Source organism: Lycium barbarum, chromosome 5 (genome assembly GCF_019175385.1).
Source record: "Lycium barbarum isolate Lr01 chromosome 5, ASM1917538v2, whole genome shotgun sequence".
Classification (NCBI taxonomy): Eukaryota; Viridiplantae; Streptophyta; class Magnoliopsida; order Solanales; family Solanaceae; genus Lycium; species Lycium barbarum.
The window spans coordinates 103641610-103654327 of record NC_083341.1 but is presented as its reverse complement, the minus strand read 5'-3'; the positions used below and the strand labels follow the sequence as shown (position 1 = coordinate 103654327).

General features: G+C 36.6%; 2 protein-coding genes across 2 annotated transcripts; one reads left to right on the top strand and one right to left on the bottom strand.

The window, feature by feature from the left end:
* The first annotated feature begins 401 nt into the window (after positions 1-401).
* Positions 402-4921, top strand: LOC132641082 (sugar transport protein 14-like). Its single transcript, XM_060357958.1, has 4 exons — positions 402-773; positions 3064-3386; positions 3496-4125; positions 4228-4921. The coding sequence occupies exons 1-4, from the start codon at positions 632-634 to the stop codon at positions 4681-4683; spliced, it is 1551 nt and encodes a 516-aa protein (XP_060213941.1). The 5' UTR covers positions 402-631; the 3' UTR covers positions 4684-4921.
* A 111-nt stretch (positions 4922-5032) lies between these two features.
* Positions 5033-10623, bottom strand: LOC132641080 (CRS2-associated factor 1, chloroplastic). Its single transcript, XM_060357957.1, has 5 exons — positions 9643-10623; positions 7237-7364; positions 6512-6737; positions 6303-6430; positions 5033-6159 (listed from the first exon to the last, which is right to left on the bottom strand). Exons 1-5 carry the CDS (start codon positions 10457-10459, stop codon positions 5158-5160), a joined length of 2301 nt encoding a protein of 766 aa, XP_060213940.1. The 5' UTR covers positions 10460-10623; the 3' UTR covers positions 5033-5157.
* Between the last annotated feature and the right edge of the window lie 2095 nt (positions 10624-12718).

The following is a 12718-nucleotide window of genomic DNA, read 5'->3' as shown; positions in this document are numbered from 1 at the left end:
AATGTCGGTGGGAAAATCTCTATTTCTAATAGTGTTCCGTCCCAATTTATATGTCATTCTTTCCTTTTTTATCTGTTTAAAAAAAATGATATATTTCTATATTTAATAACAATTCAAATTTATAAAATGATATCTAATCACATAAATTTTTATGATTTATTTTAAATTATAAATTAAAATATTATTTTATTTTTTAAACTTTATGTCAAATGAAACATCTTCCTGCAAAATGGGATGGAGGGAGTATATATTAGTCACAACGGAAAGTGAGTATATAATCCGAAAAGACCGCCAGCAGTTTTCTATTAGTCGCTATTATTAGGACATTTGGGTCAACGCTTGCTTCGAGGATAAAGCGACAAACATGGGTAATGAAAGTAAACTAATAGCAACTTGTCTTAGAAAATAAAGATAGCAACCTGTCATTTTTTTCCTACACATTAATAGTAAACACTTTGACCAAAATATGGGAGAGTTATCTGTCATTGCTGTCATCAAGTTGTGAAATTCCACAAGTTTAGCATTATCCTTTAGGCTTGACTACAAGTGGATCAACGATAGATATTATGCATAAATAGCAGTACATTAGTTTCTAATTTTTTTGAAGGAAGGTGTAAATTAAATTAAAGGTATGGCTGGCGGAGGATTTGTTGATGGCAATGGAGGAGGAAGAGCTCATCTTTATGAGTATAGAATTACTGGATATTTTATTTTTGCTTGTGTGGTTGCAGCCATGGGAGGATCCCTTTTTGGGTACGATCTTGGTGTTTCTGGTGAGTATATTTTCTTCTTAATCAAACACGCTTTTTTTTTTTCTGATCTGAAAATACTTTCGGCATCTGTTTAGTTCCACGTTTTGTTAAGTGTTTGGATTGGAAGATCTACCTTGCGTTATGCAAGCCACTTATGCCATTGTTCTCTTCCTATCATTATCTTAAATCTTTATTGTCATCAACGTCACTTTTCCTGTTTACGCTTTTTTTTTCTCTTACCTTTTTCTCTTAAGGAGTTTAGTGCATAAGATAGAACACCTAAAATTGTCATGACCAACGGAAAGTATGGAAATAAAAAAAGATGCACAAACGAAAAATGATTAAGAAGAATGAAAAGAACTCGTATATAAAGCTATGAGTTTTCATATTAGGTAAAGCCAGGCTGTGCCCTTGACCTTAGGGTACGGAAACAACCTCTCTCCCTCCACGAGATAGGGGTAAGATTTGCGTACACTCTACACTCCCAGACCCCATTTGTGGGATATTACACCAGCTATGTTGTTATTGTAGGCAGGGGTGGAGCTAGGTAATGGCTAGGGGTTCACCAGAACACCCTTCGGTGAAAATTACTTTGTATATATAAGGTTAAAATTATTTTTTTATATATATATAGTAGATTTTGAACCCTCTTAGCTTCTTCGTTTGTTTACTACTTTATATTTTTGAACCCCTTAGTGAAAATTGTGACTCCGCCACTGATCGTAGGTAAAGCCAGGTTGAAACTCTACCTAAATCAAGTGAAACTGAGAGTCTAAATCTATGGCTTGTAGTATAGTAAAGAATGTCCATTTAATTCAAGATTAATATATATGTATAAAGTAATCTTAGCAATCAGAAATTTAAGTGAGAATACATAGCATTTAACTATGCCTAAGTGATAAATGTGTGTATATAAACAAGTCATGTTTTGCATTCATTGGTTTGATATAAATATCATGTGCAAGTAATTGATATAAATATCACGTGCAAGTAAATTTTACCTGTATACATGTTTGTGTATACAACAGTTATTTTTGAAGAAAATTAAGTCTGTCGGCCGTGCAATTTCTGCTTGGAGAATCAGGGGCGGACACACATAGGGGTAAGGGGTGTCATCCGACATGGCTTCGTCGGAAAATTTTATTAAATATACATGTATTCAAGATAATAACCAAAAAAAGAATTACATATATAGATAAAATAAATTGACACCGATTCATAACAAACATTCTTTAGTTCAGTTGGTATGTTTTTAAAATCTCGCATTTGTGGTTCCAGGTACGAACATGGCTTACAGCTTGCGTTTTAATTTTTTAGTCTCTCTCTCCTGCTTTGGGTTCCAACTTCAACGAACCACTGATCTTTTGCCAAAATAAGGAGCAGTAGAAACATTTTATAACATTGATAATACTTATTTGAATCATTCTAGAATTGAGCATATTCAGGAAAATTAAGTCCTAACTTTAACAAAATTATTCATTCTTGTCTAACATTGCAACTTCTCTTAGTAGTTTTTTTCTTCTTCTTTTTAATCGGAATTTTTTAAAGATATCTGACATTTTGTTTTCTTTGTGGGATAAATTTTATGATATTTAAAGGTTATCTAAAATGATATTTTAATTTAAGTTTAACTTAAATTTCATTGAGATATATTATTATAAAGCTTTGAAAACTAAGTTACAATACAAAATTTATCTAACGTGGAAGACAGAGTTAATGAGCCGAAGTAGCATCGACTAAGTGAGTTGTTTGGCACCTTATATTGAAAAAGAAGTATTTAGTATTAATTTTAATGAGGCTATTAATAATATTTTTCAAAAGAAGAAAATAACGAGGAGCGTTGTAGTAATGAATTGTGTTTTTCAAATATGATGTTAATAGGGAGTTGTTCACTTCTTTAAATGTCGACACCACTTATGAAATATCCTGCGTACGCTACTGTGGAGAATATTCTGTTATTTCAAACAGAAAAGCTGGCGACAATTATTTTTGCTATTGATTCCAAATGAAAATTAGTACGGCAATGACTCTTAGATACATATTCTTTCACTTGGTTGGGGATAATAAGGACGGTAAGTCTCGTCAATATAACATTTAGCCCTAAGAAATAGTCTTGTCGATATAACATTCTTGAACTTGAAAAAGAAGGAACTGAAAATAACGATACTTGGACAACATTATCGCCTAATATTTTTTTGAGAATGAATTATCGCCTAATATTGTACAAAGAAATATTCTGATTCTGTGTTAGAATATGAATAACAATGAAAATTTTGGATAACTTAAAGACAGTACTTTTTGTTTTTTTCAGGCGGGGTGACTTCCATGGATGATTTCTTGAAAGAGTTCTTCCCCAAGGTGTACAGAAGGAAGCATGCACATCTAGAAGAAACTGATTACTGTAAATATGACAATCAGATACTCACACTTTTTACTTCCTCTTTGTACTTTGCTGCACTTGTTTCCACATTTGGTGCTTCACATGTTACCCGGAACAAAGGCCGTCGAGCCAGTATACTTTGTGGAGCAGTCAGTTTTTTTCTTGGTGCAATACTTAATGCTTTTGCAAAGAACATTGCAATGCTGATCGTTGGTCGATGTCTTCTTGGAGTCGGTATTGGATTTGGCAACCAAGTAAGTGAACAGAGCCAATTTTGATTGTAGGTGCCAATTTTGATTGTATGAACAGAGCCAATTTTGATTGTATGCACAAGAACAAGAATTAACTTCTGTTTTTCTCCAGGCAGTCCCTCTGTATCTCTCAGAAATGGCACCTGCAAAAGTCCGAGGAGCAGTTAACCAACTCTTTCAACTCACAACTTGCTTGGGGATATTGATAGCCAACTTTATCAATTATGCAACCGACAAAATCCATCCATGGGGATGGAGATTATCCCTTGGCTTAGCCACAGTTCCTGCTGCAGTAATGTTTATTGGTGGGCTTTTTCTTCCCGAGACCCCAAACAGTCTTGTAGAACAGGGTAGGTTACAGGAAGCAAGAGATGTGTTAGAGAAAGTTAGAGGTACCAAAAACGTTGATGCAGAGTTTTCTGATCTTAAAGATGCAAGTGATGCTGCGAGAGCTATAAAAAATCCATTCAGGAATCTCCTCAAGAGGAAGAACCGTCCCCAACTGGTAATAGCAGCTTTGGGAATCCCAGCATTCCAACAGCTCACTGGCATGAACTCCATCCTTTTCTACGCCCCCGTCATATTTCAGAGCTTAGGCTTTGGCTCAGGAGCATCATTGTATTCATCGGCTATCACCAGTGGTGCACTTGTTGTAGCTACATTCATTTCAATGGCTTTTGTTGACAAGTTTGGAAGAAGAGCTTTCTTTCTCGAAGCTGGAGTTGAAATGATATGTGTCTTGGTAATTTCCGCTTTCAAATTCTTCCACATGAAATTCCTAACAAAAGAAAGAAAGGAAACATGTTTTCTTTATAGTGTACTTGACTGAAAGTTTGTTCCACAGGTAGCAGTTGCTGTTACTCTAGCTTTGAAGTTTGGAGAAGGTGATGTTCTCCCAAAAGGAATTGGCATATTCCTTGTAGTCATAATCTGCATATTTGTCCTCGCTTATGGAAGGTCGTGGGGTCCCTTAGGTTGGCTGGTACCAAGTGAACTGTTTCCCCTGGAAACAAGATCTGCAGGACAGAGCATGGTGGTGTCTGTCAATATGATCTTCACAGCCCTCATTGCCCAATGCTTTCTTGTGTCTCTCTGTCACCTCAAATATGGAATTTTTCTGGTGTTCGCGGGCTTGATATTCATTATGAGCTGCTTCATCTTCTTCCTCTTGCCCGAGACAAAGCAGGTTCCGATAGAGGAAATATATTTGCTTTGGCAAAATCATTGGTTCTGGAAAAGATACTGCACCCCGGAGGAGAAGGAACATGGATGGGACAGAAAGTCCATACCACCGATCTAAGAGCACTCAGATTCCAGAAAATGGAGATAGGCTTTCTGATTAATTTGTTCCATGAGCAAATGAAGTGGACATTCTTCAAAGATAATACCACACCTACGACTAGAGTAAATGCACTATGGATACCTTTAAGAATGAAGACTAAATGAAGATTTCTTTATACTCTCTCCAAATATCATTTATTATCATGTTCGCTATATGAAGATTTCTTTATACTCTCAACAAATATCATTTATTATCATGTTCAAGTCTTAATCACCAAAGTTAGCATTTCACCATTTAATTAAGCTAATACATTGGTTTACAAGTTATCGAACGGCAGAAATATTAAAGAGAACCGACCTGAAAAAAAGAACAAAAAGGAAAGAAATATATTGACGTATACAGGAAAATTAGAGAAAACATACCATGACATACTGACATTATACAAAAGAATAATTGACTTGATCCTTGAACATTGTTTACTCATTCATCAAGTTAAGCAAGTAATTTGGCAAGCTCATCTACTCCTAATCTTCCTTTTGGTACTACATTTAGATAATCTTCTCTAATACCCTTCAACTTCTCCTTTCTAGTACTCTTTGTTGAAGTGACCTTTCTAGCTGAAACAACAGTTTCTTTTATCGAAGAAGCAAGAGTGTCTTTCGTGCATCCTACCTCCAAATCGCTAGTTTCTTCTTCCCCACGTCTTTGAACTAACACTTTCTTAGGCCGATGCTGAAAAACTGGTCCAGGTGGGGCAGATTTAGAGAGAGCAACTGCCCTTTCATACACAATGTCAGCATTGAAACTAGAATCATCTAATAGAACTGCACTCCCACTTTCAATAGCCTGCTTCCAAATTAGTAAAACTCCTTCCATCCATGGCGTGATTGAGCTTACCGGCTGACAGTTTTGGCTTGTATCTACTGATACAGAATGCACCTTGTAACCAGTCGAGGGAACCAAAGATGAGGAATCAGACTTGTGTTCTACATCATCTGAAGCGCCCCCCAAATCATTTTCTGGATCCACCACTGAATCATCCAAAACTGTTTTGCATTCACTCAGAGTTCTAGAATTGTCACCTGTATCTCCTGCATACACCAAAGGGCTTTCACTTTCACTTATCTCCATCGTTGTAACAGCCTGAACATCTAAAGGGACCTTATTGGAGGATTCCAAATAGTGATGCTCCAACCTATCTTCCTTTGTTCGGTCGCTCCTAACATATTCTGCATCTTCCTCACCCAAAGGAGAAGTGCTAGGACTGATATTGCAAGGATTCATTACTGTAATTGGTAAGCTTGGACTTCCAGATGTAGATGCAACCACTTGGCCTTCAAAGGATCGGTAAGTGCTGGCAGCATTATCAGATTCCGAACCCTTCCTTCTTTCAGGATTGTCTTTGTCTTCAGGTAGAGAGGATACCCAATCCCGTCCTCTCCACATGAGTATGTGCTCTTCCTCAAAAGAGATTAACACACATGGGACAAGATCCTACAGTTTAGAAAAAGCAACTTACATTAATAAGGTCATATAATTTCTTGCACTCCTTTTTTCTTTCCCAAAAATAATGTTGGGTGTCTTGTAGCCACCTCAAAGTATGCTATAGCATTTCCTAGTGCTGGAAATCACTTCACCTTAAGCTTGGCACCTATCTTCCTATAATCGCTTGGATTCAGTCCTTGACAATTTATACGCACCAACTCACAAGCTTCAAATGCTTCTCTGACATTCTTTGCAAGGTCACAATACACCCCATTTTTCGCTGCAAAACATTCAAGACTTATTATCAGAAAGATTTCTTGTCAAGTTAACCATGAGTAGCAAAAATAAAAGCAAAACACACCAAGCTTGCAGATAGGTATCAGATTTCGTCCTTTTTTGCGCATTTCAGTTGCTTCCTCTAAAGTCAGACCCTCTGGAACTCGTTTAACCAACCTTGGGTAGACAGGAGTTACAGGCCGCCATAACATGAGAGGGAAGCGTGGCCGAGTCTTGTAGTTGTAGTTTCGACCACGGAAAAGGTATATCAGACCACCTTTATGATAGATAATTTTCCCACCTGTCTTTTCCTGTACATATAGGATATCAAAAATGAATACATGTCAAATAACTTGGTGAGGCGTCTGTAAGGAAAAAAAAACAGCTTGTACTTGAGAAATACAAGATAAATGATTACCTTTAGTATTGTCGGAAGTTCTATTTAGCCTTCAATGTGAGATATAGTTAGAATGGCAGGTGTATTTTCTAGTCATGATAAACAACTTTAGTATTGTCGGAAGTTCTATTGAGACTTCAACGTGAGATATAGTTAGAATGGCAGGTGTATTTTCTAGTCAGGATAACTTCATCAAAAGTGCAGATTCTTTACAGAAAAAGAAAATAACATAGTCTCTGATTCTGTGCCTCAAGCTTTTAACTTGACAGGGCAATTACCAATGCTTGGAATAAAGTACTTTACAATGAGCATAGATTTGCAAAGACCTACGTTCACTGAGAGTGATAATATTCCAAAGAAAGAGAACAAGTTACAACATCTTGCAAGGGGTAAACTATATAAACACCACCAACCTCTAACTTGTCACAGACATTGTCCATGTCTACAGTACACACCCCCTTGCATTTTATCTTGCACACCCTTTTCCGCTTCCAGTGAGCATGGATATTCTCTAACATGTTATGTGTTAAGCCATCTCGTCCTGAAACAGAGAAGGTATGGAGAGTCAGAGAGAGAAATTCAGAGTCAGCATATTCTTTTTTACATGAATCGAGGAGAGCGAATCGAAAAAGATAATTTTATGAACTTTTTAAAGATCATTAATACCTTAATGTAAATCCAACTACCAACACTAGTGAACTCAAATTAACAAAATAGAAAACCTTCGGTCAGGAGAAGCCTCACATCGAACCCGTTTAAACGTCTCCAAGAATGAATCAAATCATCCTGATAGACACACACACACACACACATCAGAAGAGTAAATTCCCTAAAAGGTCACCCATGTTTTGAGAATTACCTCTTAATATGACTTTTGTTTCTTTTAGAACTAGAATATCACCCAACTATCACTATTTTTCACAGAATATACTAAACCCACAAAACCTTCCTTCTTTCCTAGTTGGCATGTCATGTCACATAAAATTCTATTTTTTTAATAATAAATTTATTTAACTCTTCCAATTCATATAAAACAACCCAATCCAAACCCATTTAACTAACCAATCCGTGTCTTATACCCATTTAATCCGATTAGAAAATACCAAACAAGCTAACATAATCTCAATTGTTCATATTCCACAGAGGAGAGAAAACATGACTGCTCTAGCTAATCCATGATTTTGGTAAAAAGAAGTTTGTTAACAACTGCTGCATGTACACTCATTAACTACACCCAAATCCAATTTCAATGTCCTTCCAAACAGGTCCTTAATGAAAAGCAAGAATACGGACGATGACATTGTAAGCCTTGTTGATCATTAGTTGGACATTGTGAACAAAGTTAAATGATTTGGGGTTGTTGTGGCTGCACAGTTATAGAAAGGTGTGGTAGTTGAGGCATCCATTGAGCTATTAATGATTGAGTTGGGAAAAAGAATAAGAGAAGAGGGAACAAAGTGAAGATTAGCTAGAAGTAGTGGAAATTCATAAGCTATTAGCTGTTTGGCTGCTAATATCAGTGTCACTTAATCCAAAACGTGCTTATAAATTAGCAGCTTATTAGCTTAGCCAAAACACCCTCTTAAATTGAAACTTTTAGCCTTATAGTAGCCATGTTTTCTCTCCTTCGTGGAATATGAACAACTAAGATTATGTTAGCTTGTTTGATGTTTTCTAACCGGGTTAAATGGGTATAAGACACAGGTTGGTTAGTTAAATGGCTTTGGGTTGGGTTGAGTTAAATAAATTTATTATTAAAAAAATAGAATTTTATGTGACATGGCATGCCAACTAGGAGAGTGGGTTTTTGTATGTTTAGTATATTCCGAGGACAATAGTGATAGTTGGTGATATTATAGTCCTAAAAGAAACAGAAGTGTTATTAAGAGGCAATTCTCAATACATGAGTGACATTTTAGGGAATTTACTCCACATCAGAACACAAAACCCCCCTGCGCCCACAAACTCCCTCCTTTCTTCTCCTTCTCCTCAAGCAATCAATCCCATAGGAACAAGAAACCAGGAAAAATAAGTACAACCTGCCAACAGCAGTATGGCTTTGCAGAACAAGAAGATTTGCACTTACATGGGATCAATTAAGGGGATTAACAAAATAAGAATGAGACATGCCACGAGTGATTGCATGTTTACAAAACAAGATGTCGAACCACTAGTTAAAAGAAAAACAATTAGTATATGCGCTTGTGTCATCCATTTCGTTCCCTACCTTCCAAGGTATGAGTAAGGTCTGCATAAACTCTACCTTCCCCAGACCCCACTTGTGGGATTATACTGGGTATGTTGTTGCTTGTGTCATCCATTTTGTTGTGATACAGAATGAATAAGAGCAGAATGGATACATTGGGATTAAGGCACAATTGATCCTTTAATTGACATTATACGTGCCAAAAGTTCAAGTTGCAAAAAAAAAAAAAAAAAAATTAACTAGTCCTTGAAGCTCGAAAAAATTCTACTTTTTGCCCTAGAGAATTCACATTCTACAACAAATTCAGATTAAAACACAATCTCCCAAGTCTATACATAATGCACCTCATCATGTTCAACAAATAATCTCACACATAATGATATAATCCCTCTGTTTCAATTTGTTTATCTTACTTTCCTTTTTAGTCCGTCTGGAAAAGAACTCTCTTTAATTCCAACTTTCCACGTGACATGTTTAAGACCACAAAAAATAACATTTTGATACATTCTACGTATCTTTCAATTTAAGACCACGAGATTCAAAAATCCTCTTTACTTTCCTAAACTCCGTGCAAGTCAAATACAAGGCAAACAGATTGAAACCGACGAAGTACCTATATTCAATTGTCGTGTTGTTTTCTTACAACTATTTATAAGCTCCATCATTTCCTCTTTCGTCAACGCCTCTCCCAATACCTCTTGTCTAGACTTAACATACTTAGGCCCCGAACCCGCCAAAAAGGGTCCAGGAGCCTGAACCGGCTTAACCCCTTTCTTATGTGGCGGGGGTAACTGAAATGAATCAAATTCCGGAAGCTTCTTCTTACTCGGTGGCAACGGTTTCCTACCTGTCCACGGCCTCCCCATTGAGTCAGGTCCAAAAGGTGACACTAATGGTTCACGTAACTTATTAGGCTTCAACCTTGGTGTTTCAGTATAACTATATTGATACACAAATGGTGCTTCTGGAAATTCATAACACACCCCATTTTCGTCTACTTTTATATCAATAGCTGATTTTAATTCATTCTTTTTTGTTTCTCCTGGAATTTTCCTGGGTCTAGCTAAAGGTTTAAATGCTGGGTGGGGGTGAGGGTTATTTTGGTAATTTCGTTTGGAATATTTGGACTTTTTGCCAGGGATGGAAGGTGAAGAGGGAGGTGAAGGAGTGCCAGTTGATTTGAAGGTGGTGTTAATTGGTGAAGGAGGGGCAGGGCTGTAATTAATGGCAATGTTGAGGGCAGAATCGAAGCGCTTATTGAAACGGATTTGGTCTTCGATTTGTTTTTGAGTTTGTTCATGTTGGATGAATTTTTGGGCGTTGGCGTTGGCGTTGTTCCAACGAGAGAAGCGGATTTCAGTTGAAGGACGGTGGTTGTTGTGTTGTGGTGGTGAGAAAATTGGGAATTGGATTAGGGTTCTTGAACCCATGTTTTTTTAACTAGAAGAAGAAAAGATGAAGATGGAGGTGTTTAGAACTGATAGCGGCCGAAGGACAAATTGGGAATAGTATTCTTCTGGATATTTTTAAAATTGGGAATGAAGAATAAAATCTGTTAAGCTGATTAAGGAGCGACTTAAATCTGCGAAGTGTGAAAGAGGGAAATGCTGAAAATGGTCACTATTCTATTTATTATTTTTCTTTTAATTCTGAAAATGATTCTTAAGATTTTTCTTCCTAATGAGCAATTTGAATTGGCAGATTGATTTTCTCCCATCTAACTCTAGTAGTAAAGTATAGTTTACTTAGGGGTGTTTTTTTTAAAAGAACTGAAGAATCATATTAGTTTCTCCTTTTCCCAATAAGTGCCGCCTTAGTAAAAAACAAGCATATTAAGAAATCAATAATGCAATGTGAAGTTTACCAAATTACCCTATGTAATAAAAATAAATTATTTTTACCTTTTGATTAAAGCATGCATAAGACGTAAACCTATTGACATTGCAATCCAACAATACCAAGTTACTATGTGGCTTTTCCAATCATCATTTAGATGTTGCTTTATTGTCTAATGGTAGAATTGGAAAAAAAACTAATCAATTTATTTCTTGGTTTCCTAAGATGACACTTATTATGAGACAAAAAAATTTGGCTAAGATGACACTTATTATGGGACGGAGGGAGTACTAAACAAGAAAATCGACCAGAAGGTTGCTCAGATGATATGATAAGCACTCTCCATCTCCAATCCAAAAGTTGTGGGCTCGAATCAGCAAGGGAGCAAAAGGGCTGCTCCTAGTGGGAGGGGTTAAAAAAAGTGAAAAAGAAAAAGGAAAATCGAACCAAATCGGTTTAATAAATTATTAATTCTTTAATTTGATTAGCTTGGTATTAAAAAATAAAAAATTAACAATGTTTGGTTTGATTTGATTTGATTTTAAATGAAATAATGTATAATATCGAGTCAAAATCACACACACACACACACATATGGTCTTGCTAACCTACTACGTGAAAGTAGTAGGTTAGCATTCTACCCATTTCTTATTTGACTTAAATTCCCCCCCCCCCCCCCCCCCCCAAACAACTTCTTACCCTTTTAATTAATACTGGGGACAATTTTGTCATTTTGCATAAAAATAGGTCCCAATCTTCCATCCTCTACTTCGAGCTCTAGTATTCCTATTCGAAAATTCATCTCCCGCTAAAACACCCTATCTTCATTCTTTTCCAATCCAGTTACTCCAATACTTATTTTAATTGTTGACATATACAACTATTTAATCTACGAAAAAGGGTCAAATATACCCTGTACTATCAGAAAAGAGTCAAATATACCGTCTGTTATGCTATCAGTTCGAAAATACCCCTGATGTTATACAATTGGTTCAAATATATCCCTCCTCCATTAAGTTTTGCAAAGTGGACATCTACTCACATGTGACACTGATATTTTGGTGAAGTGGACGCCACGTGGCATGCCACCTCACACCACCAACCCATTTTACTTCCTCCCCTCACCTTCGTCTTCCACCCCAACCCAGTTTACGGCTTCACTAATTGTGTACAAAAAGGGAAAGGTGGTGTCTTGCCTGATGAAATTAAAGGGTTGAGTGTAATTTCTATTGAAAAAGAAATTTTTGAGTTCGTTGGGGGAGGCGGGAGTGAAGAAATGATGTGGTTGACGTTTAAGGAAGTGAGTGATGTCGCAGAGTGTTGTGAAGGGGCTGGAATTATAGTGAATTATAGTGCATTGAAGGTGTTTATTGATGATGGGTCAGGGGAATCAGTGAACTCCATCGTTTCTAGTTTCAGTGAAGAAGAAGGTGAGGAAAGGAAGTAAAATGGGTTGGGGTGTGAGGTGACATGTCACGTGGCATCCACCTCACTAAAATGTTAGTGTCACGTGTGAGTAGATGTCCACTTTGAACAACTTAACGGAGAAGGGTATATTTAAATCAATGGTATAATGTCAGGGTAATTTTTGAACCAATAGTATCACAGAGGGTATATTTGACCCTTTTGTGATAGTATAGGATATATTTGACCCTTTTCCATTTAATATAATGCTTTTATCTCTTTCTTTTTAAAATGCAGGAAAAGTATTGTAAGAAAAAGAGGGGTTTTCTTATTGGCCATAGTCAGCATTGAGGAAAAAAGGGTTCTTGCTAGGTTGAATGTTTGGAAAAGAAACAAATGGCCAGAATAGAGAGAAAGACAAAGAAAGAAACTCAATTCCCCATGGCTAT